The 17,565-nt window shown below is 44.2% G+C and overlaps 2 protein-coding genes across 4 annotated transcripts; both read left to right on the top strand.

Annotated features, from left to right (window-relative positions):
• Positions 1-138: 138 nt before the first annotated feature.
• Positions 139-1,980, top strand: LOC114431817 (histone-lysine N-methyltransferase set-1-like). The gene is made up of 7 exons (XM_028399462.1): positions 139-209; positions 681-794; positions 936-1,095; positions 1,168-1,360; positions 1,438-1,482; positions 1,724-1,866; positions 1,959-1,980. Exons 2-7 carry the CDS (start codon positions 686-688, stop codon positions 1,978-1,980), a joined length of 672 nt encoding a protein of 223 aa, XP_028255263.1. The 5' UTR covers positions 139-209; positions 681-685.
• LOC114432624 (uncharacterized) lies at positions 1,959-17,388 on the top strand. Of its 3 annotated transcripts, XM_028400748.1 has the most exons (43): positions 1,959-3,599; positions 3,676-3,729; positions 3,977-4,126; positions 4,282-4,438; positions 4,552-4,744; positions 4,883-4,939; positions 5,552-7,415; positions 7,553-7,642; positions 7,828-8,316; positions 8,407-8,456; positions 8,543-8,698; positions 8,784-8,941; positions 9,039-9,198; positions 9,273-9,467; positions 9,548-9,707; positions 9,790-9,842; positions 9,940-10,058; positions 10,326-10,494; positions 10,571-10,774; positions 10,857-11,007; positions 11,088-11,158; positions 11,237-11,329; positions 11,414-11,646; positions 11,871-12,051; positions 12,140-12,334; positions 12,425-12,485; positions 12,564-12,679; positions 12,753-12,881; positions 12,957-13,107; positions 13,184-13,356; positions 13,618-13,753; positions 13,920-14,030; positions 14,146-14,183; positions 14,298-14,415; positions 14,517-14,641; positions 14,740-14,899; positions 15,059-15,219; positions 15,295-15,430; positions 15,503-15,654; positions 16,004-16,352; positions 16,438-16,558; positions 16,686-16,846; positions 17,147-17,388. In XM_028400748.1, exons 1-43 carry the CDS (start codon positions 2,312-2,314, stop codon positions 17,197-17,199), a joined length of 9,141 nt encoding a protein of 3,046 aa, XP_028256549.1. In that variant the 5' UTR covers positions 1,959-2,311; the 3' UTR covers positions 17,200-17,388. The 3 variants fall into 3 exon arrangements, with proteins under 3 accessions (XP_028256549.1, XP_028256548.1, XP_028256550.1); XM_028400747.1 differs by having other exon boundaries at positions 16,686-17,388; XM_028400749.1 differs by lacking the exons at positions 14,146-14,183; positions 14,298-14,415; positions 14,517-14,641; ... (6 more) ...; positions 16,686-16,846; positions 17,147-17,388 and having other exon boundaries at positions 13,846-13,953.
• Positions 17,389-17,565: the final 177 nt, after the last annotated feature.

The following is a 17,565-nucleotide window of genomic DNA, read 5'->3' as shown; positions in this document are numbered from 1 at the left end:
GCCGCCGTGTTCACGTCCGTCTATTCGATACTACGGAAGTCGGTCGGTGACGTTACGGACTCTTATTGGCTGGAATTCCGGCTGCTCGTCCCAGATTATGCCACGTCATTGTCACGGGGTCTCTTGAAAGACCGAAAAAAAAAGAAAGATGGCGGCCTCTGTAACATCTGCTACCTATCAGACTTCTACTTGGTGATAATAAAGGAGAAGTAAGTGTTGCTATGAATAAAAACGATTTATTTGCATTCACTGCATTCAGTTAAGTGTGAAGCAACGGGATAGCTCGCTTGCTAAACACTGTTAGCTCTACTAGCAACTTGCAAGTTTGTGTTAGGATGCTAGCAAAACAGAAAGTAAGCATCAGGTAGCTACAGCTGCTGCTTCATGGTTTGTCTCATATTCATTCATGTTTACTGCAAAACATTTTACAGTTAAGCTGCAAGGTTTATGTATTTTCCAATTTTTAGATACAATGTGTTGTTTGTCAGAAAGTTTATTAGCTTCTATTGATAAACCTTTTATGGTTAAATAATGTCTTTCCTTTAATATTTTACATTTATTTTTTATATTGCTGGTGAACAAGCAGTTTTCCTCACTTTTCTCACTCTTTTGTCTTATTATGTACTTTAATTATTTTAAAAATAAATCAATCTAATTTATTATCTTTGGACATCTTCCAGCTGTCATGGAAAATAATATCAGGGAGCTGACACCTGAGCAGGAGGCTCTGGAGCACATAGTGGCTAACAGAGACAAACCCTCCCTGGAAAAAAGGTTCATAGACTCATTTAAAGGTACACAATCTGATAATCTGATTTTATGTTAACTCTTATTTATCACAACCACATTTTAAAATTGTTCTCACCATAACCCTTCAGCCTATTTTTGGTCTTTAGGGAGAACATTAACCTCCTGTTTCAATCTTATTTTTTTAGGTAGAGGAGTTTTCACCCACAAACCTATTAAACCATCAGCATTTGTTGTTGAATATCGTGGGAACTGCTTGCATCACAAGGGGACAAGAGCTGAGGACAAAGGTGGTGACATCCTGAACGGCTTCTTATACGTATTCTCATGGAATGGAGCACAGTGGAGGTGAGTTAGCAGCTTGTTTATTTGTATTTGTTCTCAGAACACCAAACACACATTCTGATATTTTGGTCACAGCATTGATGCTTCAAAAGAGAACAGGAGCCTTGGAAGACTTGTGAATGACAATCACATAAGTCCAAACTGTGAAATGAAGAAGATTGTCTGTGATGGGAAGCCACATTTGTGTCTGTTTGCCATCAAAGAAATTTCTCCAGGAGAGGAGATAACGTACAACTATGGCAATTTTCCTTACCCATGGCGCTCAAAGGTAAGCTCAAAAGAGTCGTGCTCAGACTGGCTGTTTGCTATGTAGACATGATTCTATTTCTCATTTGATGCATGCAGGAGTTCTGCGATGGATCAAGTACTTCAACACCAAGGGATGAAAAAGTAAGGGTGACATTTAACGCTTATACTGACTGAATTCTTTTTCTTTTCTGAACACTGCAGCACATCAGTCCAGCAGATCACTCTCACACACTTTCTAAAATTATAAAATGACAAATAAAAATGTTGTTTCCTTATTTTTTTAATCTTACGACAACTTATAATTATGATATACACACATGTATTGGCTCTCAGGCAAACGTAATGTAGTTTCTTTAAGTAAATGTTCTTGTATTGTGGGCAGGTTGAAGAGGACTCAGCAGCTTCCACCTCAAAGGAAGCCTCTAATGATGATGATGATATTGAACTTCCTGGCCCAAGCTCTGTTGACATAATCACACAGCTGGATTTCCAGGACAGTTTACAGTTCGATGCTTCATCCATGCAGCAAGAACAGGAGGAGGAGGAAGAGGAGGAGGAGGAGGAGGAGGATGGTGGGGGAGCTCCATTGAGCTCTGATGAACAGGATTTGGATCCAGACTACGAACCCACTCAAGATGAGTCAAGGGACAATTCTTTCACCCCAAAAAATTATTGTTATGTTTGCGGGAAAGACATCTGCAAAGTCGCTCGTCATTTTTTGACGCATGCTGATGAAGAGCCTGAAATCGCTGAAGTGTTGGCATTACCCAAAAACTCCACTGAGCGGAGGAAGCGGCTGGAGAGATTACGTAACAGAGGAAATTACAAACACAATCAGCAGGTGCTGAGGAACAACTCGGGAGCGTTAAAGGTGAAAAGAAGACCGTCGTCCTCGTCGGCAAGTACCAAGACATTTGTGCACTGTGTGCATTGTAAAGGCTTGTTTGTGCGTGCGGAACTGTGGAGGCACATGATCAGATGTTCTGAACATTCAGAGTCTGCAACACAGGACAAGGCAAGAATGCTGGGTGAGATGGTGCTGGAAGAGTCACAGCTCTCGCACTCAGTTCCTGGTGTTGTGTGGAAGATACTTTTTCAGATGAAACAAGATGAGATTGCATTTGTTATTCAGAATGATTACCATCTGTTGCAGCTGGCTCAGAGTCTGAATGAGAAGTATAGAAATAAAACGAAGAAACAAGATTACATCAGACAGAGGCTGAGAGAAATGGGAAGACTCTTGCTTGCACTGTATCAAAAATCAGTATTTAGTTTTGAAGAAGCAATAAAGCCCAGAAACTTTTACAAAGTTGTGGAGACTTTGAAAGACATTGCCGGTTTCAATAAGGAAAATCAGAGCTATAAAAACCCAAGTCTTGCTTTGAAGTTAGGACGTTCACTGAGGAAATTAGTAAACATAATCTTAAGTGGGACTGACAACAATAAGAACATAGTGGACAATGCAAAACAGTTCATAAAACAGTGTGAGGAAGAGTGGCCTGGACTTGTCTCACAAACAGCAGTTGCTTCATTGAGTGGACGAAAAGTGACCAGCCTGTCGACGATACCGTTCACACAGGATGTCCAGGCTTTCTACAAGTACCTGGAAAAAGCTGCAGCGTCTGCCACTGAGAGCGTGAAGATGTACGACAGTCCTGAGACCTACAATGCACTCTGCAGAGTGACGCTTGCACAGGTGTCAGTCTTGAACAAATGTGCTCCTGAGGTTTCAAAGATGACCCTGGACTCATTCCAGGAGCGAGACGACAGCACAAAAGTGCTGTCCAAGCACTTCATCAGAATAAATATTCAGAGCAAAACCAGCCAAAATGTCACGGTCCTCTTGACATCTGAGCTGGTCAGTGCGCTGATGCTGCTTGTGAGTAAGAGACAGGCGTGCGGTGTACATGCAGACAATCCTTTTCTGTTTGCAAAGCCTGACAGTTCATCTAAAAGCCTGTACAATGGAGGGAACTGCATCAGGGCTTTTTCAAGCCACACCAAGAACCCAGAACATCTCAGGTCTGTGCACCTTCACAAGCACATGGCGAGAATCTTCCAGATCCTCAACCTGGAGAATGATGAGCTGGATCACCTTGCTAAGCTGCTGGGTCACAACATCCGTGCTGACAGGGATTATTACCGTTTACCTGAGGCTGCTGTTGAACTGGCAAAAATAGCCAAACTCATTCTGGCAATGGAGAAGGGGTCTCTCGAAAGATTCAAAGGAAACTCTCTGGAGGAAATAGAGATTGAAGGTTTGTGTTGAGTACTCACTCACATCAATGTCTGCGCAGTAAATACTGATTTACTTATTGCTGTATTTTCTACAAGATGAGCTGGAGCCTGACTTTGAGCTGGGAAACACTGACCAGCCTCAGCACAGTGGTATGTTGTGATGAAAATATTTTTCTTTGTCGATATGTTCTTTATTCAACATTGACCTCTTTTCAATTTTCAAGATTAAAAATCTAATTTAGAGCACTCACAGTCATAAGAATAACCTGGAAAGTCAGGAATTGTATATTTTTAGTTAGTTATTAGTCTGTGTTATAATAATTGTCTGTTGTTAAGCTGTGTGACACTGTGATGTTGTGATGTGCTAGTCTGAATGAATGATTTTTGGACTTGCCAGATGAAGATGATGATGAGGAGGAGGAGGAGGAGGAGGAAGAGGAGGAGCAACAAGGCCAGCAGCTGACTCCGGAGCAGGATGCCTTGGAGCACATAAAGACTTGCAGAGACAAACCCTTTCTAAAGGCAGCTTTCATCGACTCCTTCAAAGGTCAGTGATGCTTCGCAGCTGTCTCAAGGATCTTTGGTAGATCTTGAATTGGCTAGAGGACTCATCATTAGCTGGATTTTTGTTGTATAAATGAGTTAAATTAAAATTTAGGATATGTTTTATTTCTTTGTTTATGTTCCTACTTGTCATCTCAGGCAGAGGTGTGTTCACCCATGTAGCCATTCAGCCAGCTGCCTTTGTTCTTGAGTACCGGGGGAACATCTTACCTCTCAAAGAAACCAGGAAAAAGAAAGATGGGGATACACTGAACAGTTATTTGTTTGACTTTTCATGGAATGGAACAAGCTGGCGGTGAGTTAGCTCCTCTTACTGTGTTTACTGACTCCTGAGGAAAAGTCTTGCAGATGAAGATCTCCCTCGTCTGTGGTTTTCTGTTCATCTTCTTAACAGCATCTTTCTTGCAGCATCGATGCTTCCACAGACGATGGGACGCTCGGCAGACTTGTGAACGACAATCACATAAGTCCAAACTGCAGGGTGGAGAAAATCGAGTATGAGGGGACACCGCATTTGTGTCTGTTTGCGCTAAAGAGCATATTGCCAGGAGAGGAGATAACCTATGACTACGGGGACTCATCTTACCCATGGCGCTCAAAAGTATATTTATTTTCTGCAGTGTCCATTATTTCTGTTGTGATTTTATTTGTTTTTCTTGCCCAAACATTGGTAAATATCTCTTAATATATTGTTATGCTTTGTGCTCCTTAGTCTTGAATTGCTTTGTCCTGTTCACAGGAAACCAGTCAGGAACCTGATTCAGCTGTTGCTGCATCCTCCTCTGTAGATCAACAGGTAGGTTTTCAATGGATTTCTCCTCTGAAATGCTGAAGTTGGGCTGAACAGTTCATGATGATGTCACTGTCAACAATAGGTCTGCAACCACAATTTCTAATTTGTACCAGTTCTCTCAAAACCCAGCACCAAAGTGAAGAGAGCAGAACAAGCTGACAAATTTAAAAAGGTCATTTATAAGTGAGCATTCAGTCAATCTTAATATCGTATAATGTGGTTCCCATGAAAATGATGAAAATTGGGTAAAAGTCATTTAAAATTAATACAAATATTTTTAGTTTTCTATAGAGGATATTAATCGAAGAGGCCATAAAAACAATTTAAAGAGGCTTGTTATTTGGCTCCTGTTGTTTGGGTGCTTTGATTGTAGGGGGCACTGCTGAGCCACTTTGTCACACTCAAAGCAAATTTGACTGGGGCTGAATTCTGGGCAAAGTTTGGTTAAATTTCAGTCTGCATTTTCTTTCACTGGAACAATTATGAGTAATTGCATTGCATTACAATGTGGCCAGAGCACCACGTGGTGCAGTATTTGTGTGACATGAGAGCTAGAGCTAGCCTTCTATTTGTTTGGTCGTTATAAATGTGTGAACCTAAATGTTTGTGTTTCAGGCTGAGGAATTAGCTGAAGCATTCAGTTCTGCAGAATCCCTCTCTGATGATGAGTTTGTCTGCAAAGACAAGGCAAGCAGCGATGAGAGTTCTGCCAGCAGCAACGATGAGAATACAGAAAATGACCCAGATGCTCCAAAATCTCCCACACAGCTCGCCGGTGCCTCCTTTGTCCAGTCACAGGACAGCGCTCATCACAGCTCTGATGATTCTGACTTGGACAAAAACTATTCCTGCACCAAAAAACATTTTTGCTATGTTTGTGGAAAACCTTACATCAAAATTTCCCGTCACCTTTTTACTCACAGAAATGAAGTGGATGAAATCGCACAAGTGTATAAGTTGCCCCGAAACAGCAAGAAACGGAGGAAGATTTTGGACACCTTGCGAAACAGAGGAAACAACAAACATAATCAAGAAGTTTTGAGGATTCGCTCTGGAAAACTGAAAGTGAATAAAATGACATCTGACACAACAGGGCTCAAAACATTTGCAACATGTATATACTGTAAAGGCATGTACACCCGTAAGGTTATATGGCGACATCTGAAAACCTGTCCCTCAATGACTTCTAAACCTCCAGCAGGTGTCAGGATTCAGATCTTAGTTTTAGTCAGCACAGTGTTAACAGATCCACACCACATCTCATCAGGTGTGAGGAAGATGTTAAAAAAACTGAAGAAAGATGAGATAGGCTTGCTAATCTGGGAGGACGTGTACATCCTGCAGCTGGCCCAGTGTTTGTACTACATGAGCAAGGAGAAAAAAAGAGATGCAGAAATCAACCAGACGTTGAGGCAGGTGGGAAGGCTGCTGCTGACATTGAAGAAAGAGTCTGTCTGTAGCTTTGAAGAAGCGACCAAGCCCCAGAACTTCAGCGTCCTTGTTAAAGCTATGAGGGAGTTTCTTGGTTTCAGGGAGGAGACAAAATCCTATGACAGACCACGTCTCAGACAACTGCTGGGATCCTCACTGAAGAAGATTGCAAACATCAACTACGCCAGGGCTGTATGGAGGGACGCTGATAAAGAGACCATTGAAGAGGCAGAGACGTTCATGAAGCTGTGTGTGGAGGAATGGCCCTCCATCAGACCAGCAAAACCAGGCATCTCCAGCACACCCACCATACCGTTCATACAGGATGTGCAGCTTTTGTACCAGTGCATGGAGAACACCATGGAGAGTCTATGCCACAATCTGACCCTGTATCCCATCCCGCTGGTCTACACTGCACTGCTCCGAGTGGCGGTTGCCTACGTGGCGATCTTAAACAAAAATGCAGCAGAAGCTGTGGAAGTAACTCTTCAGTCATTCAAGGAAAGAGCTGAGACGGAGCTGCATGGGGACGCACCTGTTGGACAGGCAAATTTGGGACAGATTCTGTTAAAGAACATGCTGAAGATCAACGTTAAAAGCATCGGAGGCAGAGCAGTTTCTCTTATTCTGACTCCTGGTCTGCTCTCTGCAATCACACTGCTCGTGACCAAGAGAGAAACATGTGAAGTACATGAGCAAAATCCCTACTTATTTGGACGAGCGGTCGCCTCTTGTACAAGCTTCTACCGTAGTCCAACCTGCATCAACATGTTTGTTTCTCGCTGTGGTGCAAAGAACAAGCCTAGCCTCAGATCTTCTGCGTTTCGAAAGCACATGGCAAGAATTTTCAAATTTTTCAGCCTTACAAATAGTGACCTCATTGAGCTAGCCAAACTGCTGGGCCGCAATATCCGAACAGAGAGGGAGTTCTATCAGACGCCAGAGGCAGCCGCAGACATCGCAAAAATCTCAGAGATGCTGTCGGCAGTAGAGAGCGGATGTTTTAAAAGATTCCAAGAAAAATCTCTGGAGGAAATTGAAATTCCAGGTACACTTTCAAGGAAATGCACGACATTCTGTTAGCACCACAGGAAGATGCTTGGTGCGAATGTTTACTTTACTTTCTTTCAGTTGTCAAAGGTTAAACTGGTAATTCTAGTTTCTGTTTTACTTTTTGTTTTGAAGATGAATGGCAGCCAGATGTGAAGCAGGACACCCCTGAGATCAGCGATGCTGAGGAGGAGAAAAAAGCAGGAAGTTCTTTTCAGTCAGGAGGTAATCAGCTCAGACTGGATGAGCTCGTGTACATTTATCAACACTAGTAAACAAAAAGGTTTTACTTACAGAAAGTCATTGTATTTATGAGTGTTATGTGTTTACAAAAGCCAACAGGAGCAAGTACAAAATAAAAATGTGACTTCAGTGTGGACTGTCCTCTCACCTGTCTCTCTGCCTTGCAGGCTTTTCTTTCACAAAAGGCTGCTTTGCAAACAAAAACAGAGTTTCTGCTACAAAGAAAAGAAGCAAGTCGAAGAAACAGAAGAGTCAAAGTGATCGGGCTGAGCTGAACAATGACAAAAATGATGATGAGGAGGTGGAGGAGGAAGACGTGTCTGTGCAGCAGGCTGGTAACACACCTGAGGAGACGCCGCCTCAGAGCAAACAGAGCAACCCAATTTATTTTAGTGACGATGATGAGGACATGAATGTGGACTTCAACATCGACGCTGACACTGATGATGATGTCAGAAATGAGGAGAATAATGAGGATGATGGGCCAGACGATGGAGAAGATGAGACAGAAGAGGGTCAGAACAGTAGTGACAGGGAGAAGAAAGACACCAGCGCTGACGGAGACCGTGACGACAACATGGACGTGGATCCTGATGAAGAACAAAATGACTTGATGGAGGAGGACAGTGATGCTCCCCCTGCCCCTGTAAATACAGGTAAATTAAGCTTTGTTCCCTGAAAGCATTGAACCACAAAGTCAGATTTTATGCATGGTTTTACACACATTTGTTTCAACCTGCTGGCAGTTCTGGCTGGTATGAAGGAATTGAAGATTGTGATCCCCAAACTGGACATTGTGAGTGTAATCACTGATGTACATGTTTTTTTTTTGGACAAACCTCACAGCTTTCCTTACGGACAGTTTTCCTTTATTCACCCTAGACGAAGCTGCAGGATTCAGTCCGCTGTCGCCTGTCGTCGCCGCCTGAGAGTAAATCGCAGCCACTGAAAGAACAGCCCGTCCATGATGACAAGATCCAGAGCGAACCTGCTTCCGAACCAGCCTCAGAGGTCACAAATGAGCCGAGTCCAGCACAGGTGGGGATGCTTTCTTCTCCATTCAATGTTCTTTCATTTGAAATGGAATAAACGTTGCCTAACAAAAAGCTTTCACTGTGTTCAGGCTTTTGAGATGACCTGCTCCCACTGCAAAAAAAACATGATGAAGGGACACACAGCTTACCAGAAGAAGGGCTTCAAAGATGTCTTCTGCTCCAAAAACTGCCTGTTTGAAATGTTCCTTCCCAAACCGGCTACAAAGACATGTCACCAGTGTCAGAGGTGCGTGTAAATACGACATCACCTCTTCACTAAGACAGCAAATCTCTTTAATGTATGTTTGTGGCATCTTGTCTGTCTCTCCTCTTCGTTCCATCAGGGCGATCTCTCAGCCTCAGGACCTCATCATGGCCTCTGTGGACAGTAAAGGAACTATGAAGGACTTCTGCGGTGTCGCTTGCCTGTGCTCCTTCAAATGCTACACTGCTCCTGCCCCGCCTCCAGTCGCAGTCTGCACTACGTGCAACAAATCCTGCACTGTACGCAACATCTTACTGTGCCAACAAACATGATCCTGAGTCCATAAACTCACAGTGAACACTGTCTTCCACAGACCACATGCGAGGCGAGCCTGAACAATACGGTCCACAAGTTCTGCAGCGACACCTGCTTGGACAGCTTCTTCCGAGACAAGATGGGCGTCTGTGAGAACTGCAGCTCCACCTGCCGACAAAGGCCGCTCAGGCTGAAGCTGGGGGACGAAACCAAAACCATCTGCAGCACGGACTGTCTGCAAGAGTTCAAAGAGGTGCAGGAAGAGGTTTAATGATGAAGTATATTCACCACGTAAACATGAAACTACACAGCTGCATCCCGTTTGTTCTGCAGAATATAAAGACTTCGCACCAGTGCTTCATGTGCCTCGCTTCTCGACCAGGTTCAGACATGGCTAGCTACCAGATCACTGAGGACACAGTGGAGCTCTTCTGCAATCGTTACTGCGTGTCGTCTTACAAGCTGCGACCTCCAATCCCATACAAGATTCACGGTACAGAAGCTATGTTTTAATGTCTATCTTTAGACTTTTTGAACTACATCGTGCAGATTAATCAATCATCTTTCTTCATCAGATGAAAGCTCAGCTCAGTCAAACAAAACAGACGAGCAGTCAGAACTAACCACAGTGAGTATATTTAGCACAACCACTTATTTTCATGGTGCATCAGCAGAGGGTTACAAGTCCAGGAGCAGCCTGTAATCACTGCATCGTTGTCCCACAGGTTGATGCAAATGCTCCCTCCACTGCAAAGGAAAATGACGCCGCTCCAGCTGCTGAGCCAAGCACCACGTCACCACCCATCAGCGCAGAAAATGCCAAAACGTGCTACAGCTGCTTACAGTAAGTCCTCTGGCTTACTCATGTGTGGTTTAACATCTTTTCTTCTTTGTAGGTTAATTCATTTTAGTTTGTGTGTTGGTGCCTCTATATAAAAGACAAAGAGGTGCTGCTGTTCTCCTCACTGCAGCTAAAAAGCTGTGATTGAAACATGTGGCTTGTGCAGGACTTTAAGGCAGTCCAGTAACTGGAGTTCATGGTGTTAACAGAAAAATATCCTGTAAAATTGTTCCTGAGCGCTCTAATTTGAGTCTTATCTTGGTTGGTCAGGGTGATAGTGCGGCCTCAGAGTATCATTCTGGCTCCTGTGGATGATTCTGGAAACATAAGGGAGTTGTGCAGCAACGCGTGTCTCTCCTCCATCCAATCCAAGATCACGGCCACACCACCAACAGGCAGAAAATGGTCAAAGTGCAAGCTCTGCAGCACATGCAGCTATGTAAGAAAAAACACCTCTTCGTTCGTATCGTCTGATTCCACCACATTATTCACTCCTGTTTTCTTTTTATCCTTAGTCCAAACACAAGCTCACACAGGATGCCGTGGTCCACTGGTTTTGCAGCGACCCCTGCTTCATCAGCTACCACAAAATCAACAACTTGACTCTGCTCATGTGTGTTGTTTGCCGCACTTTCTGCTTTGAAAAACATCTCGCGCTCAAGCTTGAGGACGGATGGAAAATCATCTGTGGCGATCAGTGCTTGGTCAAGTTTAAAGAGGTGCAGGAAGAAAGAAAGACGACAACACGAGGATGAGCTGGGTGTGCGCTGTGTCTCACAGGGTTTTTTTTTTCCTTTTTAGAACATCAAGACACATCAGCCGTGCATGATGTGCCAGACGCAGCATCGGATGTCAGACATGGTGGAAGATAAAAACGAGGAGAGCAGGCTGGACTTCTTCTGCAGCAACAGATGCATGATGGTGTATAAATCCCAGCCTGTCCCTGTGATAGGTATTTTCAGAATGATTTATTTTCACTACAGAACTGTTTTGAACGCAGAAGAGACGTCAGTAATGTCGCATGTTTTGTAGGAAAGAGCATCCCTTCATCCGAAGAGTCTGATGTTAAAGAAGTGAAGCCATCACTACCAAATCTGAAATGTGTAAGTAGATGTTTAAAAAAGGAATGGATTCACAATGATGACTAAAATAATCCTCATCTGTCTTCACTCCTCGTGAAGATAAAAGAAGAACCCATGGACGAGGAGTTCAACCAGCATCTCCCAGCATCGGTGTCTCCACAGGCCATCAAGGATGAGCCACATGTGGCAAAGGTAACACACACCTTCGCACATCAAGAGCACAGAAATGACAGCGTGTTACCCAGCGTACTGTTTGATACTGTGTTCCTTTGGTAGGTTGAGTTGCAGATCGATTCTGCTTTCTCCTTGATGGAAGACTGCAAACCTGCAGAGCCGGCTCTCACCCAGACGGTGTTAACCCCTTCCTGCTCCCACTGCAAAAAGGTCTTTATGGATGGAGCGTCTGTTTATCAGAGGAAAGCCCACAACGACTTGTTCTGCTCCACTCCCTGCCTTTTGAACTTTTACCAAGTGAAAGCGGTGAAGAAGACGTGCCACTTCTGTCTTCAGTGAGTCTGACTTTTTTTTGTTTATGTAACAAATATTAGAATTTACTTCTCTTCTAAACTGTGAGCTGTTTTTTTTTAGCCTCAGTGACCCTCAGGAATGGTCATTCTTTCTGTTTCTGGGTTTGGTAAACAGTATATTAGTGATTTTCTTTTGACAGTGAGTATTAAACTGACAGTTCAGTCTGTTCATTTTGACTTGATTTCCTCCTTTCATTTTCTCTTAGGGTGATAAATCAGACTCAGGATGTCCTCCAGGCTCCTGTGGACAATGCGGGGACACAGAGGGATTTCTGCAGTCAGACCTGCCTGTCCTCCTTTAACTACAAAAGTATTGTGTCCACCAAAATCCCTCTTATGACCGTCACACCTCAGTCACAATGCAGCATATGCAGCAGACACTGCATTGTAAGAGATAACGGAGCACTTTCACAAATCTGGCTTCATGAGACACAGAGAATGAGATCTGTGTTGTTTTGTTTTCTTCTTCTTGCAGAGCAAACATGAGATCATACTGCAGGACGTCATCCACAAGATCTGCAGTCAACCCTGTCTTCTGCGTTTCTGTAGCATGAACAGTATATCCATCTGTGAGAACTGTCACTCCCACTGCAGCACGCCGCTCAAGTTCAAGATGGAGGACGGCAACAAAACACTCTGCGGTGCAGAATGTCTGGCCCAGTTCAAGCAGGTATGGAAGTGAGACGACAAACGTCAAAGCATATCTGTGAAAAAAGAGCTGTGGAACTTCAAATTCTCTCTTTTTTTTATTATGTAAAAGAAAATCCAAACTCCCCAGCTGTGTGCCATGGCTTCCAAGATCCAGGCTGGCAATGCTTCAGGTACGGCTGCTCTCGTTTTTTAATTGAACACCTTTATTCATCACTGTTATTGTTCATTAGTGTTCTGCTTGTCTACAGGTGCATCTTTGAATTGTGATAACTGTGGTAAGACCACAGTACCAGCCATTCAGCTCGCCATGCCAAATGCCTCCATCAGGAACTTCTGCTCTCTAACCTGTGCGATGGCCTTTAAGGTGACGACATTCAACACCGCGTCGACTCTGAGAGATAAGCACTGAGACTCATTAGATTGTTTTTGTGCCAAAGGAGGACCAGAAAGATATGACTGCTGCCTCTGACCAAACCCGAAGCGATGCCCACAAACCCCCAGAGGAACTGCTGTGTCAGCACTGCCAACAAATCATAACAACAACACCCAGAGTCATCCAGAATAAGGTGAGTTTTTTTAATCAATACTTCCTGTTGAAACCTCTGATGGAAACTCAGTGGTTTGTTCAAATGTTTGTGCAGGAGAACTTTTATTGTACGTGCAGTCTGACCTGTGCTCACGAGTTTAAGAGGCTCAACAACATCGTGGGGATGTGTGAATTCTGCAAACACGAAAGAATCGTCACTTACATCCAGAGGATCAACAACAAGGACTGCTTCTTCTGCAGTGACGGTAAAGAGGCACGTGCACATGTTAAAGCGGTGCCTGAAGTACAATGTCCAATGAAGTTCTCCATTTCTCCTCACAGGCTGCAAGAGGATCTTCTGTCGTGAGTTAGCAGAGGAGTGGGGCGAGGAGTGCCGCTCGTGTGCGTACTGTCTCTCAATCTCCAGAACTGTGGTGATGGCACCGAGTGATGGCGTGGACAAGGTGTTCTGCTCGAAGGACTGCAGGTCGAAGTACAGAATGCTCAACAGCCATGTAAGTTAAAGACAACTGAAGAAGTCTTTTGGAAGCTGTGATGGGTTTTTTCACCTATTTTCTGCTTCCTGTCACATGTGTCAGCCCCAAAGATTAGACTCGGTTCTTCATCTGAGGTGGCCATGTTGCTGTGAGAAGAGCTTTCCTCCATCACCCTCTATAGATACTATATTAAAGCAGATTAGTGAAGACAATAATTGTTAGTTAGAAGGCTTCATTTGGTGAAATATGATGAGGTTTTTACTTTCTGCTTTCTCCCAGATGGCAAAGTGTGATGCCTGCGGCTCCAAAGGGAACCTGAAGCAGAGTCTCCCCCTTGTAGGAGAGGTCAAACACTTCTGTGACTGGAAATGTCTCCTCCGCTTCTGCAATAACAAAGACCGGCCAGTGGAAACAGGTGTGAAAATCTTCGGTTGTGCGATGACGCTGATTTTGTTTTGTAATCTCACACTGCTCTTAACCAGCTAAGGAGTCTCATTGTTTGCCCAGTTGATGCAGACCTCAGGTGGATTTTCAGTGTCTCTTCAGTGTCTTTGCTTTTTCACCTGCTGCACTTTCTGTAGCTCCTGGATCTGCAGCGACAGCAGAGTCCTCCCCTGTTATCACAAATGTGACCTCACTCGCCAGCGCTCTGTCCAGGCACTCCAGTGCCTCAGCAAAGTCAGCAAAGCTAGGTACACACACACACTCACTCACTCATGCACACACACACACAGATGGTATAATTAGTAGTTCTGTAAAATGAGGATGTGGTGATTCTGGTCTCTGTGTCTCGTTGTATCTCGACAGGATCTGTGACTGACATTCAAGCGAAAGTTGTCGGACATGTAAGTTCACAAAAATAAAGTGCAGATTTTTACCGTTTTCATGGGGCACGTTGACTCCATAACAACAAGAACCTGTGTATAGACACGCTCTTCGTCTGTTCCTCTGTTCTTCAGGCCAGTGTTCAGACTGTTTCTAAGGAGCTGAAGAATAAATCCATGCTCTGCGCACCACTGGTGCACAACAAAGGCATCTCCTGCGTGGCACAGATGGTTGAAACAGCAGCACAAACAGGTGAAACACACATCTGAGCCTTTACAAATGCAGCCACAGTAGTTTATCAGAACCTGTAAGAACACTGACGTTGTTTCTGTTTCTTTTTCTGTTGTTTGAAGAAAAATCCAAACCACAAGTCATAGCCGTGCCCGTACCCATCCCCGTCCCGGTGCCGGTGTATGTTCCTCTTCCCCTGAACATGTACAGCCAGTACACACCGACTCCTGCAGCCCTGCCATTACCTGTACAAAAACACACCTCCTCTTTGAATTCTTTCCTCTCATCGAATGTCACGAAGTTTTGTTAGAATGAATTTAATAATTTCTGTCTTTTCCAATCTAGCTGCCGGTTCCTGTGTTCCTTCCTGTGAAGTCAAGCTGCTCTGATTCAGTGACAAAAACCTTGAAAGCAGATCTCAAGGTTAGGCCTGAGAGAGAGGAGGAGCAGGAGGACAGAGACACGACAAAAGAAGAAGGAAGACAAGACATTCTGTCTGTTAATGGTATAAAATGTGTTTAATGATATTAAATAAATGTACTGTTTTAGTGGGAGGAAGGAGAGCTAGCTTTGAAACCGCTTGATGTAGTGCTGTTTCTGTGATAACTACAGTTCCTTCTATGCAAGTGTGAATTTAATCTGAATCTACGTTCATTGTTTTCAGACCAAACCATCGACAAGAACCAGGACAGCTCCTTCTCTGACACCAGCAATCCTCGGCCTGAGCTCCGTCCTCCTCTGTCTCTGGAGACGAGCTTGCAGAGCCCTTCACCTGCTCCTCCACTGCTAGAGGGAACTCTGGGGAAGGTTCACAACCAGAGCAAGGTAACTGTGAGAGAGCAAGCAGGTTAGAACCCGGGGGGGTCTGTGTTGTAAGCTGGTCTCTTCTCTTTTTTCAAGGTCTATAAGCAGCAGAAATCTAAAAAGGAGACCTCCAGAAGAACCCCCAGGAAGCATCACAAACTGAGTCCTGAGAGTGGAGTTGAAGCCTGGAGGAGATGGGTCCAGTGGAGAGAATCACAAACCAGCCTGTCCTGTATGTTATTTAATGGTTTCTCTTCTTCCTCTTATCGCAGGGAAACTGAACACTCTTCTTCTAACTTGTCAGCTCACGCTGTCTCATTACCGCTGGACATCCGTCACTGCTCTGCGGGCGAACTGAGCGAGGGCCTCTGCCACTTTGTCAGCGAGGTGAAACAACCAAATGGAGAGCCGTACCGGCCCGACCACCTGTTCTACCTCTGCCTCAGCATCCAACAGGTGAGAAATCACAAAATCATCTTCACACGCACACACACTGCACACGCACACTGGGGACAACAGTGGCGCAGTGGTATAGCAGGGTTGTCTAGTAACCGGAAGGTTGGTGGTTTGATCCCAACTCCTCCCTAGTCACTGGTGTGTGTTCTTGGGCAAGACACTTCACCCTAGCCTGTGGCGCGCCTTGCTAGTCATTGTATGACACTGCTTGGCAGCAGCCGTAAAGAATTTCCCTCTGGGATTAATACAGTATCTAAAAAAAAAAAAAAAAAAAAAAAAAAAAAAAAAAAAAAAAAAAAAACAGTATCAACACAAAGTGTCATGCTGCTGCTCTGTCTGTCCTCTGCAGTATTTGTTTGAGAACCGTCGTTTGGAGAACATATTCAGTGATCCGATCTACACCGGGTTCTCCACAAAGCTCACCAGGACCCTGAAATATTTCAGACCCTTGCTGCACTCCTCCTGTGTGCAGGAGGAGCTTCTGTGGGACTGTAAGCAGCTGGGAGCATACTCCCCCATCGTGCTGCTCAACACGCTGCTCTTCTTCTGCTGCAAGTACTTCAGCTTCACCTCGGTGGAGCAGCACCGCCGGCTGTCCTTCGCACATTTCATGCGCTGCACCAAAATCAACCCGGACAGCACAAAGACCACCTTCCTGCGCTTCTACCGGACCACATCTGTAAACCAGACAGAGTCAGGTACCAGTGCAAGTGAACGTCACAGTGATCCACGCAGACAGGGGTGTGAAAGTGCATTATAAAGCTGTGTGTGTGTGTGCTTCAGATGAAGAGGGTGTTTCGGCCAAGAAAAGTAAGAGAGAAGAGGATTTCCTGGAAATGAAGGAGAACCCAGAGAACCCCCTACGCTGTCCTGTCAGGCTCTATGAGTTCTACCTCTCCAAATGGTGAATACTGTTTAGCTTATTTTGGATATGTGTGAGCATGTACACATATGTTTGTCTCTGACTTACAGATAAACAGATCACACCTTTGGTTGTTATAAACTGTCCTGGTGTTTTCTTTTCCTTGTAGTTCAGAGTCGGTGAGGCAGCGCACCGATCTGTTCTACCTCCAGCCCGATGGCAGCTGTGTTCCCAGCAGCCCTCTGTGGTTCTCACTCTCCCCTTTGGATGACGCCACCATGGAAGCCATGATTGTGCGAATCCTCGCCATCCAAGAGCTGCAGGAGGAAGGTGAGAGAGGTACTCGCATGAGCCAGGGGACATCATTTGATGAGGAGGACTCTTGAGTGATGAAGGCAGGAGGAGACTTTAAATGAGTGCTTTAAGTTACAGGACATACATTTGATGAGACAGAAACAGCTCTGCTGCCGCCTCCTGTAGCATGAAATCTCAGATGATGTTTATTTTTTGTTTCATGTTAAATGAGTGTCCTCAGATTCTTTCTTATTTTTAATAAATAACAAGAGTTGAAAGTTAATCCTGGGTTCACACATTCTGTCACATGGAAGAAACCACTGTTAATATTTGTAGCTTACAGGCAGCAGGGGGCGCTGCCTGTTTTAACAAGGACTTCTTACTGCTGAGAAAAGAAGAAGAATTACTGGAACACTAAAGGTGACACAAGGACACACACACACATCTGTAATTTTTGGTAGAACAGATAAAATCAACAGGAAACATGACACATGATGTGTCAAACCTCACTCCTGCTGCTCAGTTCCTAATTTTTTCCATCTTCACTTTATTTGGTTCATTTTAAACCAAATGTCATTTATATAGTTAACTCTCATTAAGCATCACTGAATGTGCCCTTATGTTCTTTAAACTGGTTATCAGATACATTTGCTATATAAATAAAGTTTGATTTGATTTGATTTATTTTATTCTTAATTATGTGATTAAATCCTATCTCTAAGGGAGCGCCCAGCCACCCTTCGAAGGAAACTCAT

The sequence above is a fragment of the Parambassis ranga genome, chromosome 2, assembly GCF_900634625.1.
Source record: "Parambassis ranga chromosome 2, fParRan2.1, whole genome shotgun sequence".
NCBI lineage: Eukaryota > Metazoa > Chordata > Actinopteri > Ambassidae > Parambassis > Parambassis ranga.
Note: the sequence above shows the minus strand (reverse complement) of the source record. Positions and strands in the feature narration are given on the sequence as shown.